Consider the following 23,346-nt stretch of genomic DNA (forward strand, 5'->3'; position numbering starts at 1 on the left):
ATGATTAAACTGCAATTCTGTACCAAGAACATAGCCTTATTTTCAGGAGTTTCGGGAACATCACCGAAAACCATTTTTGCCATCCCGCCGGGGTGGTGCAGTGGTAAGACGCCCGACCACTGTTCTGAATTCCCGGGTTCGAACCCGACCACGGCAGCTGCGTTCCGATGCAGGCGAAACGAAGTGGCGTCCGTGTGCTGTGCGATGTCAGCGCACGTTAAGGATCCCCAGGTGGTCGAAATTACTCCGCAGCCCTCCATTACGGCTCCCCTTTCTCTTTCCACTTTCACTCCCACCTTCATCCCTTCCCTTACGGTGCGGTTCAGGTGTCCACACCGAGTTCCTATTCCAAATTGGGTCCAGGACTCGCGGCATCAGAACGGGGGAATTTCGTGAATTTTCGTGTCCACATAGCAAGTGTAACAGATACTGCGCCTTTTCCTTCCTGTGAAGCAGTTGCATTATATTGCATTATAATTCATGGAAAAAGATATAATCACCCTTGTACGCAATCGGTCAGTTTGCACCGTTCTTTCTGTGCCTTTGTTCAACCACCCTCATGCCGAGGCGCTGTCTCTTACGCCCTCTAATGATTGCTTCTTGTTCAGCTGATCTGCAATGCAAACCCATTGCATTCGACAGTAGACTGCCGAGTATCTGCACCCAGGATGGAATCCTGGCCTCGACGGACGCTAGGCAGAACCCCCTTCCAACATCTTCCCCTTATAGTCAGTAGTTACCCCAGAGCCCTGCACTATGACGCCTGATGTCCCATACGTTACAAAACAATGCCACACCAAAGTTTATAAGGTAGTGTCAAGAAATGTTAAGTGAACAGTGAATTTCGCTCACCTGGCAGCGGTCCTTCTCAGACGAAGTACATGGCGGTCTGGAGGGAGTCGAGTACCTTTACAGCTTCTATGTACTGGCTCGTGGACACCGAGTCCCCGCTGCCACCGGACGACTCGCTACTGGAGCTGGATATGTCCACCTTGCTCATCACGTGGTTCTTGGCGCGGTACGCAGCCAGGTGAGCGTAGTACACAGGCGCCGGGATGCTCACGCTGCGAGCGCAGCGGGCATAGGTGTGGCAGAGGTAATAGCTCAACTTCTCCAGGTCGTCCGCCGTGAAGTGTGAATCGTCCCAGACGACATAGTAGTGTGAAGGCTTGCTCGTGCCCTGCGCCCCAACAAAAGCCATGGTCAGGCGATAGTAAAAGCAGATCAATCCACGTCATATGTCTGTCAGGTGATGTCGCATCACAACGCCCAAGACATACAATAGAGCAAACTCGTAACGTAGCTGACTCTGAAGTTAATTTCGGACAGTTGAGGCCTTTTTTAAACACATCGCACTCTGCGGGTAGTTTCAGTGGCTGTTGCGCCACAAAGCACACACGCACAAAAAAAAAACGCATGACATGTGACCTATGATATCAGCGAGATGCAGTGGTGCTGCTGTCACGAGGCAGACCCTGCAAGGGAAAGGCTTAGCGCACACAGGAATACATACAACCATAATTTTTCAATTGCGTTTTCTCACTTCACATTGCGCCCGTGATCACACTCGGGGGGGGGGGGGGGGGGGTAGAGTAATCATGAACATCCCAGAACAGATTGTGAAAGTAATAAATGCACAGCGTTTTCAAGAGATTCGGAAACGTATAGTGGTACGAGATGTGCACCCCGTGAAAATACATGTAATGAAGAGAAAATAATTATCCGCTTTCCGAGAGTACCAGCAAACGTGGTGGGTTAACTCAAAGCTAGCGTGTGCTCTAAGGGAAAATGCGACACACTTATGGATAGAGGATGGACAATTGATACAAAGAAAGAAAACATATCTGGCGCTCTACATCTATGGTTTTGCCCACAAATTTGTAAAAAGCACGGCATTCAAATTATTGCTACGGCTCCAGACAAAGCCATAAGTTTGTGTGCGCGAGTGAATGGGAAAGAATACATTAAGATGTGAAACAGTGCCCCGAAGGATATATTCAGAATGTAATCAAAAGATAGTACATCCGATTCCCCTGTTCTGTGACAACAAATAGATTGGCGAGACGGGGAGTGGGGAGCTAGATGTATCAACGACAGGATAAGAGAACACGGTACTGCAATATTGAACAAATATGGAGTTAATAACGCAGTTTGTTTTGAGAATGAATAAGGATAATTCGGAAGCCTGGGCGATATCTTTGGGTGGTGAGTATTGCGTTAAATAAAACAAGGAGAAAGTATCTTTAGATCACTGGGAGGACAGTGAAGGAAGAAGTGATGTGCACATAGTAACAGTTGAGAAAGAAGGTGTGCGGGTATAAATCATTAGTTATTAGCGCAGCATCGTCCTTGTCTACGTGTGTGTGTGTGTTTGTGCGTGTCATCTCTGCATTGTCAATTCAGGTGCATGTTTCATCATGTCCGAAGTCCAACGTACTAGCTCAACGTTCTGTGTTATGTTACGATAATTTTAGTGAACCGCGACATATCCTTGAAAGAGTCATAAACTGAGGGCTCTCCATCGCACAAGCCTCTCGCGTATTTGGACATCCTGCCACGCAAACTTTTATTTATTTATTTATTTATTGATACTGCAATCCCAGTGTTGGGATTTTAGCAGGGTGGGAATACAAACTATGTAGTATACAAAACAGGCAAAAAATAAACAATAATTACAGTACAAGTTGAAGCTCTTCTGAACAATTAATAATAAAACCAAACATATACAACACAGCAGTGAAATAACAAAAGCAATAAAAAGAAACTAGGTTATATGTTGCGAGAACAACGTCAGTGATGGCTGCAGCACTTCATTGTTAGTGAGGTTATTCCAATCGGAAATAGTTCGTGGAAGGAATGAGTATTTAAAGCAGTTATTTCGAACGCGAAAAGGAGTTAAAGTTAGCTGGTGTCGTTGTCGGGTTGCGTATCCGGACGAAAAAACAAGCAAATCGGTGAGTTCTTATCTGTAGTGTCCTTTAATTAATTGGTACAGAAATTTAAGTCGTGCACAACGATTTCGCTCAGTTATTGTCGGAAGGCCAGCTTGAATTAAAAGGTGAGTTACTGATGTACGCCGGTAATTATTATATATGTATCGTGCCGCCCTCTTTTGAACTTTCTCTAATTTATTCATGTTAGTTTGCGTGAATGGATCCCAAATGATTGAAGCATAATCTAAGGTAGGCAGAACAATAGATTTGTAAGCAAGCAGGCGTACAGATGGGGTAGACAACCGCAATGCCCGTCTCAAGAAAAAGAGTTTACGGAAAGCATTACACGTTATGAGATCAACATGTTTATTCCAACTAAGATTGTTACTGACCCAGAGCCCTAGATATTTATATTCAGCCACTTCAGTTAGTGTCATGCCGTTAATACAATAATCGAAGGGTAAGACTTTCTTTTTGTGAGTGATTCGCATTAGTACAGTTTTTTCAAAGTTAATGGACATTTGCCATGCTTCACACCATGCAAAAACTGTTTGTAACGCACTATTAAGTAGTTGTTGATCAGACACATTTCTCACTTCTGTATAAATAACACAGTCATCAGCGTAAAGTCTAATTTTTACAGGAATGTTAACAACAATATCATTAATATATATTAAAAATAGCAAAGGACCAAGAACAGAGCCCTGAGGGACGCCAGAGTGAACTGTAAGCCTGTCAGAAGAATGATGGTTAAAGACAACGAATTGTTCTCTATTTGAAAGGTAGGCTGATATCCATTTTACTAATTGTTTGTTATGAAGTATTGTATCCAGCTTATAAATTAACTTTTCGTTAATTTTCGTTAATTTTCGTTAACTACCTTCTCTCTTGAATTTACTGCCTGAAGTCGTGAAGTCGTCGATAGCCCTGCCATGGCTGGTTTCGATGGAGGCTTTGAAACGAAGAGGCGTCAGTGTTTTGTGCGATATCAGCGCCCGTTAAAGATCTCCAGGCGGTCGGAATTACTCCGTAGCCCTCCACTATGGCACCTTTCTCTCTCCACTTTCACTACCACCTTCTTCCCTTCCCTTACGGCGCGGTTCAGGTGTCCATAGAAAGAAGTGCGACAGATAATGCGCCTTTCCATTCCTGCGAACCAATTATATATTCTCATAAAGGCTGTCTTGCTTAGTTGGACACGGACAAAAGAAGATGTTCCAACTAGCCCAGTCCCAAGTAAGTAAGCGCAGCAGCAGTAGACGAACCAAGCCCATCTGGAAACAAAGGTTGCGTTCGTGGACGCCGTAGCCATCGGCCCTCGAATCTAGCGTTGTCTACGCCGCGGTCTGCTGCAGTGCGCCGCAGTCTTGTTTTCTTGCCATGACTTTGCAGGTTCTTTTAATGCAGTTCTGACTTTGCTATATAATTTGAACGAAAAGATCGTGTTATGCACGAGAAGCTTGCGCGATTCTGGTAAACACCCGGCGCGGAAATGGAGACGATTTCGGGGTATATCTGGCTTCACAAACATTTAGAGCCGCGTTTTGAAAACACTGTTCGAATTACGAAGCGTACTTTGTCAAACATTTCTTCAAAGCGCTCGTCAGCATTTAACAATCTGCGATCTCCACTGGTGCTTTGAGGATACGGGAAGTTCTGCATAAGCGTATTTCTCTGCATGGGTCGCACTCTCGACTTTTGCCCGTATAGGTTGCGGTTTCGATGGAGGCCGACGCGGATGAGCATTTTGACAAAGTTGTCCAGGCTGTCTCGCTGAGCGAAGCGGCTCAGGCAGAGTAATGTCCAGCGGGTCATCGTGGCCGACTTGTAGAAGTGGCGGCCGCGCAGGTCCCAGGTTCCGTCGCGGGGTTTGACGACGGAATTGTTTGAAACCACATTGCAGTTGTTCTACGACAAAGAACATCGAACGTGCCCTATGAAAACAAAAGCCGGCTTTGAAATCAATCGGTTTCGGGACTTTCTAAGCGGGTTTTTTATGACTACCCTCGGTGTGTCGCGGCGTCTGCGATCGCCCCCTTCGTTTCTAAACACCAAAAACCATAAGACACCCTGAGCCCCGTTCTAAGGTATCCCGTAGCAACTGCATCATTTCAGGTTTTGCAGCATAGCGAAACAAAGCTTGTCGAGAGGAACGGGCAAACACTGCGTTGAACAGACAACAAACTTTGTTGGCCTCGTGCCGTTACGCTGCACCGTCTGAAGCTACGTCTGATCAACTAGTCCATCAGTTGATGTTGCACTGCATCGTGCTAGTGGACATAATGCCACAAACCCACAGGTTCTTGGCTATCCGAGCTCCTTTTTCTATACGTTAGAGAGTTCAGCGACCCGATTATCCTCTCTCTATTATACATATCTACAAATATTATTAATGGCATTTCTTTATCGCGACACCGCCTACCTGAATGCCGAAGTCACCACCGTTTGTTTGGAATCATTACTTTCAGCCATCCTATGAGCCTCAACAAAGCTACCGGCAAATACCCAATAGTGGCATTTCAATGCCAAACACTTCCCACCTGAATGCCGAAGTGGCTGCAGAGATAGAAGTCAAAGTCAAGTGGATGAGTCACCACGGAGTCGACGATGGTGCCGGGAGGCACGTTGCGGCACTTGCCCACCCCGTCCCGGTCACTGACGGGCATGAAACGTGTGTGGTGGCGCTTTTGGACCACGATGAACGTCAGCGCAGGCTCGTACGTCTCGTTCGGGGACAGCTCCTGGCAGGCCAGTCGGATGGCGCTTACCTGGACAAGCAAGAATCAGGGAAGAGGAGCTAGTGGCATCTAATTTAAGAACCATCTGCTACCACGGTAGATGCGTTCGATGAACCAACGAGCCGATAAGATGCCGCCCTATCTATCGGTGAGTTCAGGCCAAAGAAATACCGGCGCAATGTTCGGCGAACTAGTTTCGCTTTTCAGACTCACCTCGCGGTTGCGGACCTCCATGAACTGCCCCTCGCTCACACCATCCCGGTAGAAGATGATGCGCTCCGGCTTATGCCTTGTCGCTCGGTAGAATGCCTTCATCATGTCTTTCATCATGTCCTTGAGGTCCTTGATGATCTCCAGGCGCGAAGTTGCGGCAGAGTCCTCCATCTGCACGCGAATGGAGGCGTAAAACTTGGACGGGATGGCGTCGAGGCTGCCGACACAAGCAGCGATCGAGGGCCTCAGCTTGTCTCCGGGCGCCGGGTGAGTCACATCCGCGCCAATGACGATCACCGGCTTCTGGAAGATAGGCGGCTTCTCCTGGGTCAATAGGCCGTTGTTGGTGCCGCCAAGCTTGGCGTTGATCTTCTGGCACAGGTTGGTGATGAGCGCAGCGTTGCACTTCTTGATAACATTGTTGTCCATCACGCACTGGGTGCGCAACCCAATCTCGGTCTCGGCCACCTGCTTGATCTCGGCGTAGTTCGAGTTCTTGGTGAGCACGATGATGACCATCTCTAGGTTAGCAGCCTTGCGCTGTTCATCGAGCAGAATCATCCGCATGGGCTTGCGGTTCGCGTCGGTCGTGGTCACGTCCAGCGGCTGTTCCACATGCATGCCAAGCTCCCGGCCGACACGAATGAGCATTTTGACAAAGTTGTCCAGGCTGTCTCGCTGAGCGAAGCGGCTCAGGCAGAGTAATGTCCAGCGGGTCAGCGTGGCCGACTTGTAGAAGTGGCGGCCGCGCAGGTCCCAGGTTCCGTCGCGGGGTTTGACGACGGAATTGTTCTCAAAGACGAGGGATGGCGCGTCGAGCACACGGCCCTTCAGCTGAGTCGGCTCGGTGCTAATCTTAATGCCGAACTCGCGCAGGCACGGATCGCTGTTGCTGACCAGGTCCTGTACCGACTGGCGGATCTCGTTGAAACGCTTGGCTGGTGGCTGCGCAGTGCGCTTGATCATCTCCGACGTCTGGTTCTCGTCAAGTTTCTTCTTGCAGTGTTGTCCTTCGACAATCGTGCAGACCTCCAGCGGGAGGTAAACCGGATTAGTTGCGCTGCCGGTCTGGATGCAGGGTAGGTGGGGGTACGTGAGGCGGCCGTAGCGGCTCATAAAATAGTCAGCCACAGAGCAGCGGGAACCGTCTTCCATGCTGAAAAAGAGCTTCCTCGCTGGTTCCTTCGTGACGCGCAACACCTTGTACTTGCGCGGGTAGGGAAGGTGTGTAACCTTAACACGCAGGCCCTTCAGCTCCTTGTTGAGACGAACGTTCTGGAAGTCGCGCAGATCCCTGATGTCTCCAAGCGACATCTCGCGCCGGCCCTCGCTGAACAGCTTGCACATGAAGTCGATAACTGGTAGAGGCTCGTAGAACGCAGTGGCCGACATGTCAACAATGAGCATGGGCTTCCACTGAGCTGCCCGGACGCTCGTGTAGTAGCCGAACCACACTTCGCGGCCACCTCCGAGGGTGTTGTCACTTGACCGAGGCGCCTTGAAGAAGGACCGTCCAACAGGCGTCAGTTTGATTGAAGGCCCGTGCCGCAGAACGATGTCCACGGCCTGGAGAACCTCCTGGGGAACCTGGTTGACGCAGTTACCAAAGACGCCATGCAAGGCGTCCAGACTGACGGTGGCCGCGTACTGGATCTTGACAAAAAACTTCTTAATCCGTTGGTCTTCTTCGAAATCGACCGTGAAGGTACGCTCGCGGAACTTCAGCTCCCGCCTCGTGTATAGGTTCTTGCGGCCGTCGAAAGCAGGCAAGCAGCCGCTGAGGTCGAGCCGGTACTTCTTGACAAGCATCTCGATGACCAGACGATTGATCTTGGTGCTGATGCAGCGGTACTTGCGCTCATCGGGGACTTTGGCCTCCTTGCGTGTTTCGGAGCAGATCTCCACATCGTAGTGGTACACGTTCCCGGTAGGGATCTCCACGTTGAAATGGTTGGCGGTCAACTGGATCGACCGGCCCAGACTGCCCTGAGCAGGCCGGCGTGGAAAGTGAGACGGCATGGTCCGCACAATTTCCTGCAGAGAGCACAGGAACAGATCGCGGCAGTCAAGCTGCACTTCTTGGACTAGTTTGACTTCATGCCTACGGGACTCGGCGCACAAAGACAAAGCCTAAGAACAAGGACGTCAGGACGAAGGGCTTCATCCTTGTTCACTGTGCGCCCAGTCTCGCAGGCGCGGCAGTCTCAGAATCCAGCTCCAACACTACATTACCGCTTACGAGTGCTGATAAGGCTTTCGAAAGGTTTGATAAGTTTTTGTACGTTCAATCGGCCGTATCACACCTGTTGATCACCTCAGTGGCACAGGCGAGCATACCGTATCGAGATGTCGGCTCCGTCTCTTATTTTAACTTTTGAATGCCATAAATTTTTATTGAAACTATAATTCGAGACCTCTCTCTCCTAGGAGAAGTAACAGCTATAGACAGCCCAAGGAAGTTTGTCGTGTCAATTCCAGCTCACTGTACATCGCTCACCAGGAGCTTGAGCTCGTCGTTTTGCCACTTTATGTTCCCAATGCCATTGCGGGCCCGCATAGGCGTGGCCATGGGCGACGGCGAGCTGGTGGGCGAGCCCTCAGTGGGAGCCACGGAGCGCGTGCCGTTGCCCTGGTTTGCGCCCCCACCGCGGGTGATGACGGCGGTAACAGTGGTGACGGAGGCGACGTTCGCGACTGCGGTGACTGTGGAGGAACGCAGCTGGGGAGGCGCCGCTGTAACCACGAGCTGCTGCATGGCGTGCCCGAATGAACTTCGCGAGGCGCCATTGAAAGTGAGAGCCGATGGGGAGACCTGTATGCATCCATTAGGTCCTCCTGGAAAAAAAGGAAAGCATCGCTGACGTTCATAAGAAGTACCAGTGTGTGAGCCTGACCACTCCATGATTAAGACCCGCCGAAGAAAGACGAATGCGGTCCACCAAAGTAAGGAAGACGACCGCTCAGTAGTAGTGCACAGGTAATGATACTTGTTACTCAATACATGCATCGCAGCGGGACATAAAACAGTCGTGGCAGGAGCTGCAACGAAAAAGGGGCATTGAAATACTTCTGGCTTCAGCATGACCTAAGAGTAGATTCGTGCTTTCCGACAACCTTTAGTCGCGAAGGTGCCGCATGGCAAGCCAGTTGCAAAGCCTAGCGTTAGGCCTATCAGGCTAGCGCAAGTGATAAAGATTTATAAATTTTAGAAGCGCTCATCAAAGCTCTTAAAAGAGCATCTGAGTCGGAAACAACCATGATGAAATAATCTTTCGCCGACAGCAGCATCAGGATTGATTACCCTGAAGGCGGGTTGAAGTGCTCAATCGTCATACTTTTGCCCTGCCTGCCAAATGCAGGGGAGCCGTAGCGGCCCCGTACACTCCTGACGACATCGCGGACTACGTGGTTATTGGATGGGCTGACGGCCAGCGATTACCGAAAAAAAATGCGCGCCATGAAATGCACTCACCTCTCCCGCGGCCTCTCGGCCGCGCTAGCGGGACGGTCTCCATTTGGGAAAAGGCACGTTTGTAGCGACACCGAAGGGGGGAGTCCTCTGGACAGTTGAGGGGGACAGGGCACCTTAGCCGCGAAATCGCAGCGACCGTCCGGCAGATGAACGAGCTCCTTCTGAAGCGAGCTGATGGAACGTGCCTCGCGCCTAGCCCCTGCCCCGGATGGGCAAGACCCCGGCCAAGGCCAATAGGGCATCGAGCCATTGTTGAACTCGCGCTGTGACGTCAGATACGAAGGGCAGGGTCGCGCACACGCTATCACGCCCACCTACTCGTGGCATGTGCTACTTCGTCCTCTTCGCATCCTCTTCGTCCTCTTTGCCGTCCTCTTGACCATGTCGTAGTCGACACGGTCAAGTGTAGCTCCGATCTTTCGTTCAGGACGTCACCGTGTAGGTGGTCGAGAAAAAAAGATATCCTAAGCTTTGCTTAGAGGAATAGAAATTAAATGGTGATGGGCTTAGTAGAGTGTATTGGCGCAAGGGCATCTGAGGACAAAGAGTGCCAGTAACAGTATAGTATGCAGTATGCTTTCCTTTTGTTACTATGTGAAATAACAAATAGTCATGAGATTCTGTGAATGTAGAAAAAGGATTTAGTCCACTGTAAATTGGTGGAAATATAAACGGAAAACGTATGACAAAAACAATGTGATCGCCCAGTAAAGAAAGGTAGCATGTTTTAAGAAAGTTGCAATGTTTGCAATGAGCAATAAGGCGGAAACATTCTCACCGTGCGTAACACAGAAGCATCAATGTGAACACTTCCGCATCATATTACTTTAGGAGTCTTCGCTATAAAGAGTACGGGAGGCACTCATTTCATCCCTGCAATGGATTTTATTGACGTAAGGCGCAGTAAGTGTTGGATTTCCCGGCGAACACTTGAACCGTGTCTTGGGGTAAAGAATGAACTGAAAGAAAATTGCCGCAGTCCCAGGAGCACTCCAGAATACTTCGGCCACCTGGAGACTTAAACGTGCACTGGCATCGCTTGGCACACGCATTCATCTCGCGCTTTGCCTCCATTGAAAAGCGGCCGGGTTCGGATCCGGAAACTCCGACTTAGTAGCCGAACGCTCTCACCACTGAACCACCGTGACGGGCGATGTCCGTACACTCGCGCCGTCGAAGATGTAGAAGGGAGGAGTCAGGACTGCGAGAGTGAGACGTGAGGTCCGCGGGCATCCAACGACGTCCGCAGGAACCGCTCGCTTTACGTATATTTTCCGTTGCTTTCGTGAGCGCCCTCTAAGCCGCTGCATTTCGAAGATGCCCAAATCAAGCGATGGAAATAGGGTTCCGCTGAGGGCAAGTCCTAAGATGTAAAGAGCATACCTTAGCATGACGTGAGCACGTGTGGTCGGTGTTACGGCACTAGGCTAAATTACAAATGTTAGAAGTCGTACTAGACAACTAAAGTGATACTCGGAGATTAGGGAGTTGAACAAGGTTCACATAATCTTTGCCTTCTGGTGCGCGTCTGGTCTGCGTGTCCGTTCGCCAGCTTGCCTCGACGATGTGTCTCTTCTGCTCCCCCTTGAGGCTAGCAGGGTCTCTCGATATAACAAGTAATCTCCACGGTCCCTCCGTCTGTCACCAGTCGGCGCTAGTCGTTCGTAGCGGGCGCACCAAAGGAACACAAACTCTGACTCACATGCCCCTCACTCATGTTGATCTGTCCTCAGATCACAAAATCCTTGAGATGTGCTGGGATGCGGCGTGTCCGTATGGAACGTGGTAGTGCTATTTGGGGCTGCATATCTTGTGTTATTTCACCCGGGTCAGAAGCTGTCCCATCACCGTCGGGAGGCTCTTGATTGTAGCTGTGATGGAGATGTTCAGTCAGCTCTGTTCTTTCACTGTCTTCGTTGCCTGCAAACTCACGTCCAATGAAAGAGACTCCGAGTTCAGGGAAGCTGGCTTCTCTTAGGGTATGTTTCCTCAGTTGCTCCGTGTTGGTGACTCTTTCTACTACTTTGTGCAACGTCCGATGTACACGTTTACTTCACAGTGTTCTTTCCCAAGATTTCAGAAATTTCATAAGGGCCGTCAAACAGGGGGTCGAGAGTTGATGATCGGGAGATGAGCGTGCACTAGACGATGTCACCAATTTGGAAGTTAGGTGCCTTGCGAGTTTCGTCATAACGTTCTTTGGCTTTCTTCTAGCTCTCCTCGAGGTTCTCTTTCGCTCGTGGCTTCTTCCAGATCTTCTTCAACATCTGAAAGGTGGAGTTGTCCAGGAAGCCGGGGAGTGTAGCCATGCATGAGTTCGAACGGAGTGTATGGCGTCGACTTGTTCTTCGAGGCGTTTACAGCAAGTACAGCTTCTGGGAGCTTCTTGTACTAGCCGATGCGTGTCTCTAGAATCTTTCGAAGTATGTTCAACACTCCCACTACTCGCTCCACCAAATCGTTGGCTTGAGACCATTATGGCGGCTTTGTGATGTGAGCGATTTCGAGACGGTGATGCATGGCAGCTGTCTTTTTGTTGATGAACATCTGTCACAATCATTTTGGGGATTCCGAATCATGGTATCCATCTGTTTAACATGTAGTCTATATAGTAGACTGCAGTTGTTGAAGGCACGGGGACTGCGCCCATGTAGCGTGTGGCATGGTCGACGCACACGAGTACGTAGTGATCGAGTGATTTGACTGTGTTTGAAAAGGTTGGGATGCTTCTAGGTTGCAAACAACCCTCCGCTATGGTCGTCCTTCGGTTCACCCTCTTGCAAGTGTCGCAAGACCTAACATAGTTATTCACTTCCCGTTGCATCTTTGGCCACCACTATCGTCTGGGAATTTGGCTTAAGAGTGCGCTGTGCATCCACGTGTCCCATGGAATCGTGACACATTTGAAGTACTAAGTCCCTCAAGACTAAGTACTACAACCTTGGCACCCTTTCCGTCTGCAGTATCCCTCAAGGATATTACTTCTCACTACAAATTCTGTTTTCTTTTTCAGCCTGTTGGCGTAGTTGTTCACAGACCGGGCCAGATTTCTGTAACTCACGCAGGCTGCTGCTACCTGTTCCTACTGCCATGCAGATGCTTGTTTCACTTGCCGTCCGGGGAAGTTAGAGAGACTCCGACTCTCCGGTGGGATTGTCTAGCCTGGAAAGTGCGTCTGCTTTGTATAGTTTCCTTGGGTGATGACGAACCTCAAAGTCATGCTCTGCTAGGTCCATATTCCATAGTGCCAATCGGCGATTTGTCGCAGCTTTTTGTGCCAGATACGTGAGGATCAGGTTGTCTGTCAGTACCGTGAACCGTGGTCCTCCTTTCAGGTAAATGGCAATTTTTTTCCGTGGCAGCCCAGTACAAAGACATACATTCTACTAAGTTGGAGTGGAGTTGGCTGTCATGTGCGTTTAGAACACGACTGGCATATTCGATCACACGCTCTTGCGAGTCTTGCACGTAAGTCAAGATAGCTCCAAGTCCATGCTGGCTAGCATCAGTGTGCACTGTAGACTAACAGTCGTTTCGAAAGTTGGCAAGCACTGGCGGATTGATCAGAGCATACTTGAATGTATCACATATCGTCTGATGTTCTTCAGTCCGTGTGAACTCATTGCCTTTGGCCAGTAGCTTCCATAGTGGTGAAGTCTGCAGAAAATCCTTGGATGAATTTTCTGAAATGGTTCGCAAACTGCAGGAACGAGTAAAGGTGCTTGGCATCCTTAGATGGCGTGAACTTGTTAATGGCTTCTATGCGTTTAGGGTCTGGGATGCGTCCTTCTTTCGTGAGCACATAGCCTAGAAAGGAAGTCTGGCTGCGCGCAAACTGGCACTTTTCAATGTCCATTGTCAGGCCATTGATATTTATGCGGCGTAAAACTTCTTCCAGAAGTTCTAGGGCCTCTGGGATGGATTTGCACCTTGCGCAATATCATCTATATGTGTACTTGTTCGTGGCAGGCCATCGAGTGTCTTTCTCATTAGTTTGCATTATTTGTGGGGCTTCACAAAATCCAAATGCAATACGAATGTATTCGTACTCCCCATCTGGCGTGACGAAAGCTGTTTTATGCGTGTCCTCAGGTATGACACGGATTGTGAGGAATGCTGCCTTGATAGCCATGGCCATGAAGTAACGTGAGCGATCTCGCATGACTTCATCCTCAGCATCTTCTATTAGCGGCATCGGATGTTGCGGGTCCACTATTTTGGCATTGAGTTTGCGGTAGTCATGATTCATGAACCATTCTCCTAGGTGTCGTTGGGTGGTTTGGCTGGTCTACGACAAGCAGCCGCTCGAGCCCTGGACTAGGGACCCCACCTACACATCCCCTCCCTTAAATCTACTCAATAATGTTTTTCACTCACTCACTCACGACGAGCGTCGGTGCAGCATATTCGCTTTGACTTGGTCTGACTATTCCTAGTCTGATGTATTCGTCGACATTTTTCTTCATGAACTCGCGATCTGTATATGAGGCACGGTATGGGCCTGATGTTAGAGGAATGCTGTCTCTCGATTCGATCGAGTGTTCTGTGTGTGGACACATTCCCAACTTATACTCCTTCGTAGCAAAGGCTTTGTGGTGAATCGTCAAGATTTCATGTAATCTCTCGCGCTCGTCTGGGGTTGCATCAGATGTCATGAGTGCAACTGCTTCTGTGATCTTCTCCCTAAGTTCAGGGTTTGTCTTCGGTTGCAAAGGATATGTGCTTCTGCCTCACCTGCAGGCTTCGAATGCTGGTCCTCCGCGACTGTACTACCGTCTACTGGAAGCTTCACTAAGGTCACGTTGTTGGACACATGAAAGGTGACATCGACATTAGCCCTTTTCCTCCAGTCTGAACCGATATGAATGTCCATCGTAGGTGGAAGGGGCAAAACAGACTTCAGGCACACTGATGCACACCTTGCCGACGCTGACTGACACGCATGTCTTCCACTCAGGCACAAGTGGCCGGTCCACAACGGTAACTTGTTCACTTGTTCCATTCCTGTACAGGCACCCTCCTCGAAGTCGGAAGACAGCACCTTGTGGTATATGATGAAAACGTTTGCTCCCGTATCAATGCATGCTCCCACTGGAGTGTTCCTATCGAAGTAGGCGGTGACGATCGGAAGTGTGTCCCCATGTGTGCGCAGGAAACAATGCACATTTCTGTCGTGGTTCTCGTTCAGCCTCCTGTTCCTTTTCTCTGCTCGTAGAGTTGCCTGCCTCCTTGGTTGCGGGCATTCTCGTGATATATGTCCCATTCCCGAACAGTTATAGCACTTGCGTTCTCTCTGTTGGTAGTTGTCCTGTGTCCTCAAGTTTAACTGTTCTCGCCGTTGCAGTAGGCGATGACTCGGCTGGCGTCCTAATTCTTGTCGTGGCATTGTGAGATGCCTTTGTTGGCGTCCTAGCACCCTGTATGCACTGGGGTGCCTTCCTTCGGGTGGCACCTGCTGCAGTTGTCGGCGACTGTCGAGGTTCGCGGCTCGATCGATGAGCTCTAGCACAAAATGACAGTTCTTGGCAGCCAGAAGAGTCGCCCACTTGTCTTCGTGAATGCCGCTCCGCATAAGAGATATGCGTTCTTCGGGGCTGAGGTTGTGCGGCGCTTTTTTCAACATTGCGTTTTTGGCATACATATACTGGACAAAGATTTCGTCTGGCCGAAGTGTGCGTTCATTTTGAAATTCTAGGAATTCTTGGAGGGCCATTTTCCGTTGAAATCGTTCAGCAATAGCTTGCTCCCATATTCTCCAATCATGAATATGGCTACCGTAAGACGCTTGCCAATGGCGTACTGCTTCGCGAAGTAGCGAGATAGTATTGAGCATCGTGAGATGAGTTCGCAAGAGATGCCACACGTTCAACCTCTTCGAGCCACGCTTTTAGGCTCTCTCGTACAGTACCTTCAAAGACGCGGATCGCTGCGGCCGTGTCGCCAGATGAATGTACTTGAAACCATATAGTTCCTTACACTGCCTATAGGGAAAGCTGAGGGCGCTGCACTTCAGCCACCATGGGCGCGCTAAGAATCATGGGCCGGTGTGCTACTTGTTGCGAGACAGTCGGTTTTTCTCGGGTACGTGGAGTGGCGTTACTGCGATGTTTCTTTTTCGTCATCATCATCATCTGAAGGTGCGTACATAGACCGCAAAAACCATAGTAGCGAAGGTGCAAAAGCAGACGTCGCCAATAAATGGTTTCTGTTTCCCGAAATGCCACTGAAAACTTCCTTAAGTGATTGCACAACCATAAATATTTTCATAACGTTTTTTTTATTTCAAAGTTTGGGTATTAGGTGCGAAATATTGGTATTTGTGCTGCTCAAAACTAAGCCAATAGGAGAAAGAGCCATCGCTTATATTGGATAAATCTCACCCTGACATGCTGTTTCTCTCTTTTTTTGCAATTTATAGTCAAAATATTCAGTCTTAGGACATTATTTACGGTAGAGCAATGTTTATCTTTGCATTAGTTTTGACCAAAAGTTGTAGTTCTGCACTCGGTAGCTCTCCGGCCCATAATGCTTTGACCGCCCATGGTGGCTGAACTGGCCGTCTGGAAACTCCATGTAAACTCCCATAGACGGCAGCATAGCTTTCCCTCTAGGTAAGAGTAAGAAACTCTATGCTTGAAACGGACGCATGTTCTGCTGCATGGCTTGGGCTAGCTGTCGCTGCGTTTCTGCTATCACGCCGAGGATGTCGCTTGAACTTCGAGGCCGTGTCCTACAGTCTTCGTCTGCGCAGACGGATTCGTGCGTTTCGTGGACGCCGCTCGTTGCAGTGCCGGGTCCTTCGTACCGTGGCTGCAGCCGTTCGCGTCTTGCATGCGAGACGCGTACCGCTCCCCCGGCTCGTTGATCTTGACCGTGATCGTTTTCGAGGTTCAAGGCGTGCAGTAGCGTCTGTAGCTGCGTCTGGATGTCCTTGACTTCATTGTGAAGATCTTTATTGGGGCTTCGCTCAGCTTCTGAGGTCGAGTGCGCCATATTACAAGTCGTACTAGACAACTAAATTAATACTCGAAGATTAAAGAGTTCAACTGGGTTTATGAACCAATGAAAAAGTTTACATAATCTGCCTTCTGATGCATGTCTGCGTGTCCATTCGCCAGCTCGCCTCGGCGATGATGATGATGATGATGATGAAGATGTTGGCCAGTCCCTTTGTATCGGGTGGCCACCAGGTTGGTGCGATGTCTCTCTTGTGCTCCCCCTTGCGGCTAGCAGCGTCTCTTGATAGCCACGCCGAGGTGGTGCAGTGGTAAGACTCCCGACTACTGTGCCGATGTACCCGGGTTCAAACCCGACCTCGACGGCTGCGTTTCGATGGAGGCGAAACGAAGAGGCGTCCGTGTGCTGAGCGATGTCAACGCACGTTAAAGATCCCCAGGTGGTCGAAATTACTCCGTAGCCCTCCACTACGGCTCCTCTTCTTTCTCTTTCCCCTTTCACTGCCACCTTCCTCCCTTCCCTTACGGTGCGGTTGAGGTGTCCACAGAAAACAAGTGAGACAGTTACCGTGCCTTTCCCTTCCTATAAATCAATCCTCCTCTCGATAAAACACGTGATCTCCACGGTCCCTCTGTTTGTCACCAGTCGGCGCTAGTCGATCATAGCGGGCGTACTAAAGGAACACAAACTCTAGCTCACAAAAATTACTCATCAAGACAACCATATGTCAGAAATATATGAGTACGAGCAAGCAAAAGGACATGAAAACCAAACCTTAGAGTGGCCTATAAAGGTTTTGTTCAATGAACAAGAAAAAAGTCAATTCGTGAAAAGGCAAAGCAAACATCCGAGAATAAAATTTACAGTCCAGTGCGCGAGTAGAAACTAGGAATATAGGACAAAGGTGGAACTATTTCCCTATATTACCCATTCCATTCATCATTAAACAAAACTCTTCACTGCTCCAATGAGCCACAATAGTGGCATGGCCAATCCGCACCTTATATCTGCGATTGCAAACTACACGTCGACGAATAAGCGCAATTTGCCAACATAGTGCGAACCGAAGTAACCGAGCCCCCTGTGAGGCTGCGGCAACCAATAAATGTGCGCGCGACGCGTATCACTGTTGCACAAGTCCGCCTATAGGTAGCAAAAAGCATTGAAAAGATGCTAGTCTTTAATGATGCCTTTAAATCACTACTCATTACGAAATTATTCGTCTCCTCGTTTAGGTTAAGTACGAATCGCAAGAAAAAGCATAAACCATGAGCAGCTGTTCCAAGGGTGGAACACTAGTACTGCCATGTCAACGATCATGAGAGTCTTCTATGAAACGTAAACGCATTCGCACCACGAAAACTTCAAAAGAACAAACCATGGAGGAAGCAAACAACTTAGGAGAGGCCCTTGCCACTCCCAATGCATTGGAGAAAGTGTGGCGGAAGTGACGTCAAAATTAAGGGTTAGTTAAGTCGGGCAATAAGCAACGGCGAGGCTGTTGCTATGAAAACTCGGGCCACTAGCAACAGCGTTGCTAAGGGCTCTAGGTGCGTGAGCGTCGCGAACAAAGAAAATGTGGAGGGTAAAGAAGGAGGAGAGACGTTGCAGCGTCCGGTCACTGCGCGGCCGCGCCGGCTTCAAAAAAAAATTACGTCAGAGCCTCTCCTAAGTTCTTTCCTTTCTGCATGGAGCAAACCCATGGAAGTTTCCCTCAACATTTGTTCTCGTTACGTTGAATAATTCTCGATAACCCGCCCAAGCCAGCAATTATAGTGTTTGACTCATCCCCGCGCTAGATCAAAAGAATGCAACAAAATACGTATTTTAACCTGGCGACCGGACGGCTCCTAATTATGCGAAAGAATGGACAACGGGTAGTGCTGTTGTAGTGCGAGGTTATTTGCGTTTCAAGGCAACGCCCGCGCATTTCGAACGTATGTTCTCTCGCGCTTCGGAGGTGCCCCGTGGTGAAGCACCAGGAAAAACTCGAGTGAAAAAAAAAATAAATCTACTCACTGCGAACTCCCCGCATGACTTCAACTTTCGACATCTTGTCTTCTTCGAGTTGCTGAAGAAGAAATCCAAATCCTTGTTGTGGGGACGTTGACTACGCCGGGTCCCTCGCAGATTTCGTCTTCGTCCGTCCTATGCCAGCAATGGTGGTGCCCTGCACGAAATAAAAGACGATGTAAGAAGAGCACAGTCACTGCCGCAGTTGTTGGAGCATAGGTTACAAATAGGAGATGGGGCATAAACTGGGAACCAGAAAATTACGCATAAATGTGCGAGCACTGACAGAATTGACGCAAAGGAGAGTCAACCCTCCCTGCAGTCCTGCGCGACTAGAAAGATGACACTGAAATGACCGTCCGCGCTTTCGTCTACTTGTGATGGCGTGGCATATCGTAGTCTCGTGACCTACTTGTGGCGCCACGCTACTGGCTGAAACCTCGGGACACGCACGTTTTTTTCCAGTTCTACCAATGTCAAGTAGACACGAAGAAGGCGTGCGCGCGTGTTCGCGCCCTTGCTTGTGCTAATGCATTCTTCTTCTTCTTCCTTAATAAATGGCACATACCCACGAAGGGGATTGGCCAGGGTTCAGTGTGGACTGCCAAACGTCCTACAGATACTGAATTAGCGTATTAAATTAAATATCAAGTAATAAAAAACTAAGATTTAGGATCACAAAATTGAATGAAAGGAAAAAAAAAATGGAGCAAAAATTTTGAAGTTTGTAAATTTGGAATACAATTAGCAAGAAAATCTGACCTTAGCTGTGATGTAGCTATGCAAATACTGACAAATTTGAGGCAAAGCAAATTGTGTGTTTCTTTTAGCCCTGCAGAGTCGATTTGCAGGTTAAAGTGCCGCCCGCGACAATGTGGTAAACTAAAACTTTTGGAAACTCCGGTCATTCATTCCTTCATAAATCTTTATTGAGCATGTTAAGAATAGTTATAGCGTTTGGTTTGGTTATAGGTGGCGCCATTATGTGGTAGTCAGGTTATATATATATATATATATATATATATATATATATTGCCGCGAAACCTTCAAAACAGTATTTGCTGTATTTTTAACAGCCGCCGGCATACAGGCTTATCACTCTGATTCTGGACCGCGTATCAGTTCCGTAATTTTGTTTGTTAATGCTCGATGTCGCCAGTCACACCTTTATCAGTTTTGTTGTAGCGAAAGATGCACCGAGATCTGTCTCGAAGGTTCCGGCCACTCGGGTGTCTTTCCACAATGTTCCAGCCCGTGCTGGTAGCTGTTTGCGACGTTATCTAGATTGTTCTGTGCAGCCTTTAAATTGAGCGTTGACGAGTGTGACAAGCATTCTTTGTTCGACGATCGACCAGCACGTTTGTTGCTATCGCCGCCGCCGAGTTGCTTAGTTGTTTTGCGGGCGCAAGTCAGCCCAAATAAAGTTTCTTTAGTGCAATCATCGACCCTTCATTTGTGTCGTCGACCTCGTCACCACTACGTGACAATATATATATAACTAAATAACTAACCTAACTAACGGACATCCTGAGTCAATGACGCCGAACCAAGTGTTGCAGGTCTATACCAAGATCAACTGCCCCAACTGCCCTGCTGACTCCGTTAACCTGCAGCACTTGATCTGGGCCTGTCCTGGCACGGCTAGCCTCCGCGCACGCTACACGTCTGCTCACCACTTTCAGACTTACGAAGACTGGACAGCCCCCAATACCAACGCCAAGCGCAAGCTTAGTGCCCTGCTAGACTTCATTTTGGAGTCTGGCACCCTCACCTTCACCTAACCCACCCCCTTCCCTTCTAGGCCTCAGGTCATCCTCATGAATAAAGGTTTATGAATGAATGAATGAATGAATGAATGAATGAATGAATGAATGAATGAATGAATGAATGAATGAATGAATGAATGAATGACCAGAGTTTCCAAACTCGCTCGTTTAATAAAGTGTTTTCCTCCTCCTCCAAGAATTCCTGCAGATTGACTATGCAGCGCTAGAAAGAAGCGGCGACACGTTACAAAAAGCATGGCCACAGGAGGGTTGCAAAGTTTCTCAGGATTTTTGACTGAAGGCCTCAACCATTTCTTTAGAATGTACTAATCTTAGCTGGCTGTTTTCTTTGAGTCCCCTGTTCTTGACAGATACCTTCTGATGAGACCCGTTACTTGCGCACCGTAGTTCTGTAGTTTGAATATTAGGGACCCGTTTCTGCCGTTTGCCTGGATAATGAGTCCAAGGATCCTAATCTGATTCACCTGGCGCACGTTTTGACAATCCAGTGTGATTTCGAAGCTTGTTTTCTCCTTTTTAATTGTTCGTGTATATAAGTAGCTGCAATTTTTGCGGTGAACAGTTGAGGCCAATATTTTCCGCGTACTTTGTGACCGTTCTATCCGCGCGCTGGAGCTTCTCCTGTATTTCTGCGTCTGAGCCTGTGTTTATCCAGATGTTGATATCGTCTGCGTAGAGGCTTAACGTGATACCTGGTATTGTTTTGAGCAGGGGCGAGATGTTAATCATTGTTATGTTGGAGAGCAATGGGGAGAGCACCGAACATTGTGGTGAGCCCCTGCATGTTGTCCTGATGATGGGAGATTCTGTCTCTAGGAACTTAAGTCTTCTCTTTGTGAGAAAGCTGCTTACGTAAGCAAAGGTTCTTGCACCAATGTTTAGCTCTTCAAGGTTCTTGAGGATTGCATCGTGCCTTACATTATCGAAGGATTTAGTTAAGTACAGGCTTATAATGACTTTTGTGTGTTTGGATGTTCTCTTGTTCATGATGCCATTTTTGAGTCTCAGCATGACTTCTTACGTACGGAGGAGCCTTCAGAAGCCAATCTTGGAGCCATAATTTTTCTGCATCCATATTGTTGACAATTCTTGTCTGGACCACTTTCTCCATCAGCTTAAGATGGGTCTTAGATTTTCTAACGTGTCGTTTCCCTGGCTTCGGTATAAAGATAACGTCTGCTGATCTGTATTGTATGGGGAGCTCCAGTTTCTCCCACATTTTCCGAATGTACTTGGTCAGGCTGACAATGCAATCGTCGTCTAATTTTCAGATTAATTTGTTGGTTTTACCATCCGGTCCAGGAGCGGAGTTTTTTTTGAGGCTGCCTATCTCTGCCCTGACCTCGGATTCTGTTATGGATCAGTATCATCCCGGGTTGTCTTGTCCACAATATGTCGGCAGGTTTTGGTTGATGCCATCTCCAACGTAGATGACTTTGAGCTGATTGAAGAAGTCCTCATCCGTGCCCTCAAAGACGTGCCTTATCTTCCGCTGGTTTATGCTCGAGTTGGTTTTGGACTGCTCGGGGCATAACAGGCAGCGAAAGATGTTCCACGTTTTGGGGAGTGCCATTTGTTTCTCCATATTGTCGCAATTGGTAAGCCAATTTTGCTCACATAGTTTAGGGCATAATTTTCCATCTCTGTTGATTGCGTGCATTTTTCTTAGGTTTTTATTCCATCTATGTCCATTTAGTCTCTTTTCCATGCTCCTTTTGGCCTCCCCCATGATGATGATGATGATGATGACCTGAGACAAAATGGCCCATACCCACGGCGGGGGATCGGCCAGGGTGCATTGTAGTTTGTAAATAATTATGTTCAAGAACTGGAGTATTCAGATAAATATGTATTTTTAACTAGAATTTGGAAAAAAATAAAAAGGAAAAGAAAAGATAATGAAATCGTACCTAGCATAGGAATCTACCTGTTGAAATTATGTAATCATGAATGAAATAGCAAACTGGTTTTAAGGCATATCCCTTGACGCTAGCTCCGAAGGAGAGAACTGGAATGGTTAGTTGAAGGCCTAATCACGAAAGGGGAGTTGCTAAGTAAATTTTGCAGAGAGATGCGAACCTCCGGCAGAAAAGAAAAAAAATGATCTATGGATCCACACCCCCATGTGTAGGAGGTGCGGATTCATGATGGCGGGGGCGTCATCTTCTTCCACGATATTTGTATTGTTTCTGACGAGCGTGCGAATCTGTTCAGTCTATTTTTCTGTCCTCGATTCTCCCAGACGATGTGTTCTGGGTTCTCTCTTCCCTAAATTTATCCCAGTCAATCAGTTTTTGTGGGTTTCCTCTTTTTTCTCCAAATTTCCTGTCTTGAGGGATCATGTGTTTTAGAATGAAGTGGTCGCTGCCCAGATTATGGGTAGTGTTTACCCATTTGAGACCCTCAAGTTTTTTTTTTTTTTTTGCTTTTTCTTTTTTTTTGGGGGGGGGGGGTAGGGGGGATCCAATGGATGGAGGTTTGGTTCCCGGCGGAGTCAAGGTTTATTTACTTTTATTGTGCGCTCTCGGAAGTGTGACACCCTCTACCGACAGCCCCTATTTACAAGATGAGGTATTAAAGGCTTTCGTCTTAATAAATAAACCTCGTCTCCACCGGGAATCGAACCTCCATCCTTTGGATCCCCAGCCGAGCCCTTTACCAACAGCGCCATGCCTCGGATCGCGAAACGTTCATCATAATTCCCTTTGTCCACCGCGAGGATAGCGGGATTCCGCGAGTGACAGATACTGCGCCTTTTTTTCCTTTAAACGAATTATAGAAAGCCGGTGAAACTGGATGCATTTAATGGAATGCTGGTTGCGTTCGACAAGAGGCGCGCCTTGTACCGTCACGACTGGTCATGACGTCACAAGGCGATTCATGCATAGACGAAGCTGACCCTGCCGGCCGTCCGATCCAGACATCCATGCGACGTCTTTCATTTGGCGCTTCCTCGAACACCGCACCACACAGCAAACAGAAGCAGACCACGACGTCTAGGAGACGTTAGTGCAGCAGGTATCGGCGGAGTTTGAAATTGATTTACAGGACAGATAAGGCGCAGTATTTGTCACAATTAACCGCGGACACATCTACCACGCCGTAAATGAATGGAGAAAAATGATGAATATAAAGCCTGCGAGGCGATAGGGGCCCTCGACCATATACTTTGGGAATGCCCTAAGTCTCCGGGCGCTAGGGACAACATTAGTAAAGAAGCCTCGGTAACCCTC

General features: G+C 48.3%; 1 protein-coding gene across 1 annotated transcript; it reads right to left on the reverse strand.

The window, feature by feature from the left end:
* Positions 1 to 862: 862 nt before the first annotated feature.
* LOC146176203 (protein argonaute-2-like) lies at positions 863 to 7,906 on the reverse strand. The gene is made up of 3 exons (XM_084580933.1): positions 5,885 to 7,906; positions 5,474 to 5,701; positions 863 to 1,180 (listed from the first exon to the last, which is right to left on the reverse strand). Exons 1-3 carry the CDS (start codon positions 7,901 to 7,903, stop codon positions 869 to 871), a joined length of 2,559 nt encoding a protein of 852 aa, XP_084437059.1. The 5' UTR covers positions 7,904 to 7,906; the 3' UTR covers positions 863 to 868.
* Positions 7,907 to 23,346: the final 15,440 nt, after the last annotated feature.

Source organism: Amblyomma maculatum, chromosome 10 (assembly GCF_055883805.1).
Source record: "Amblyomma maculatum isolate TAMU_Amacu chromosome 10, ASM5588380v1, whole genome shotgun sequence".
Lineage (NCBI taxonomy): Eukaryota > Metazoa > Arthropoda > Arachnida > Ixodida > Ixodidae > Amblyomma > Amblyomma maculatum.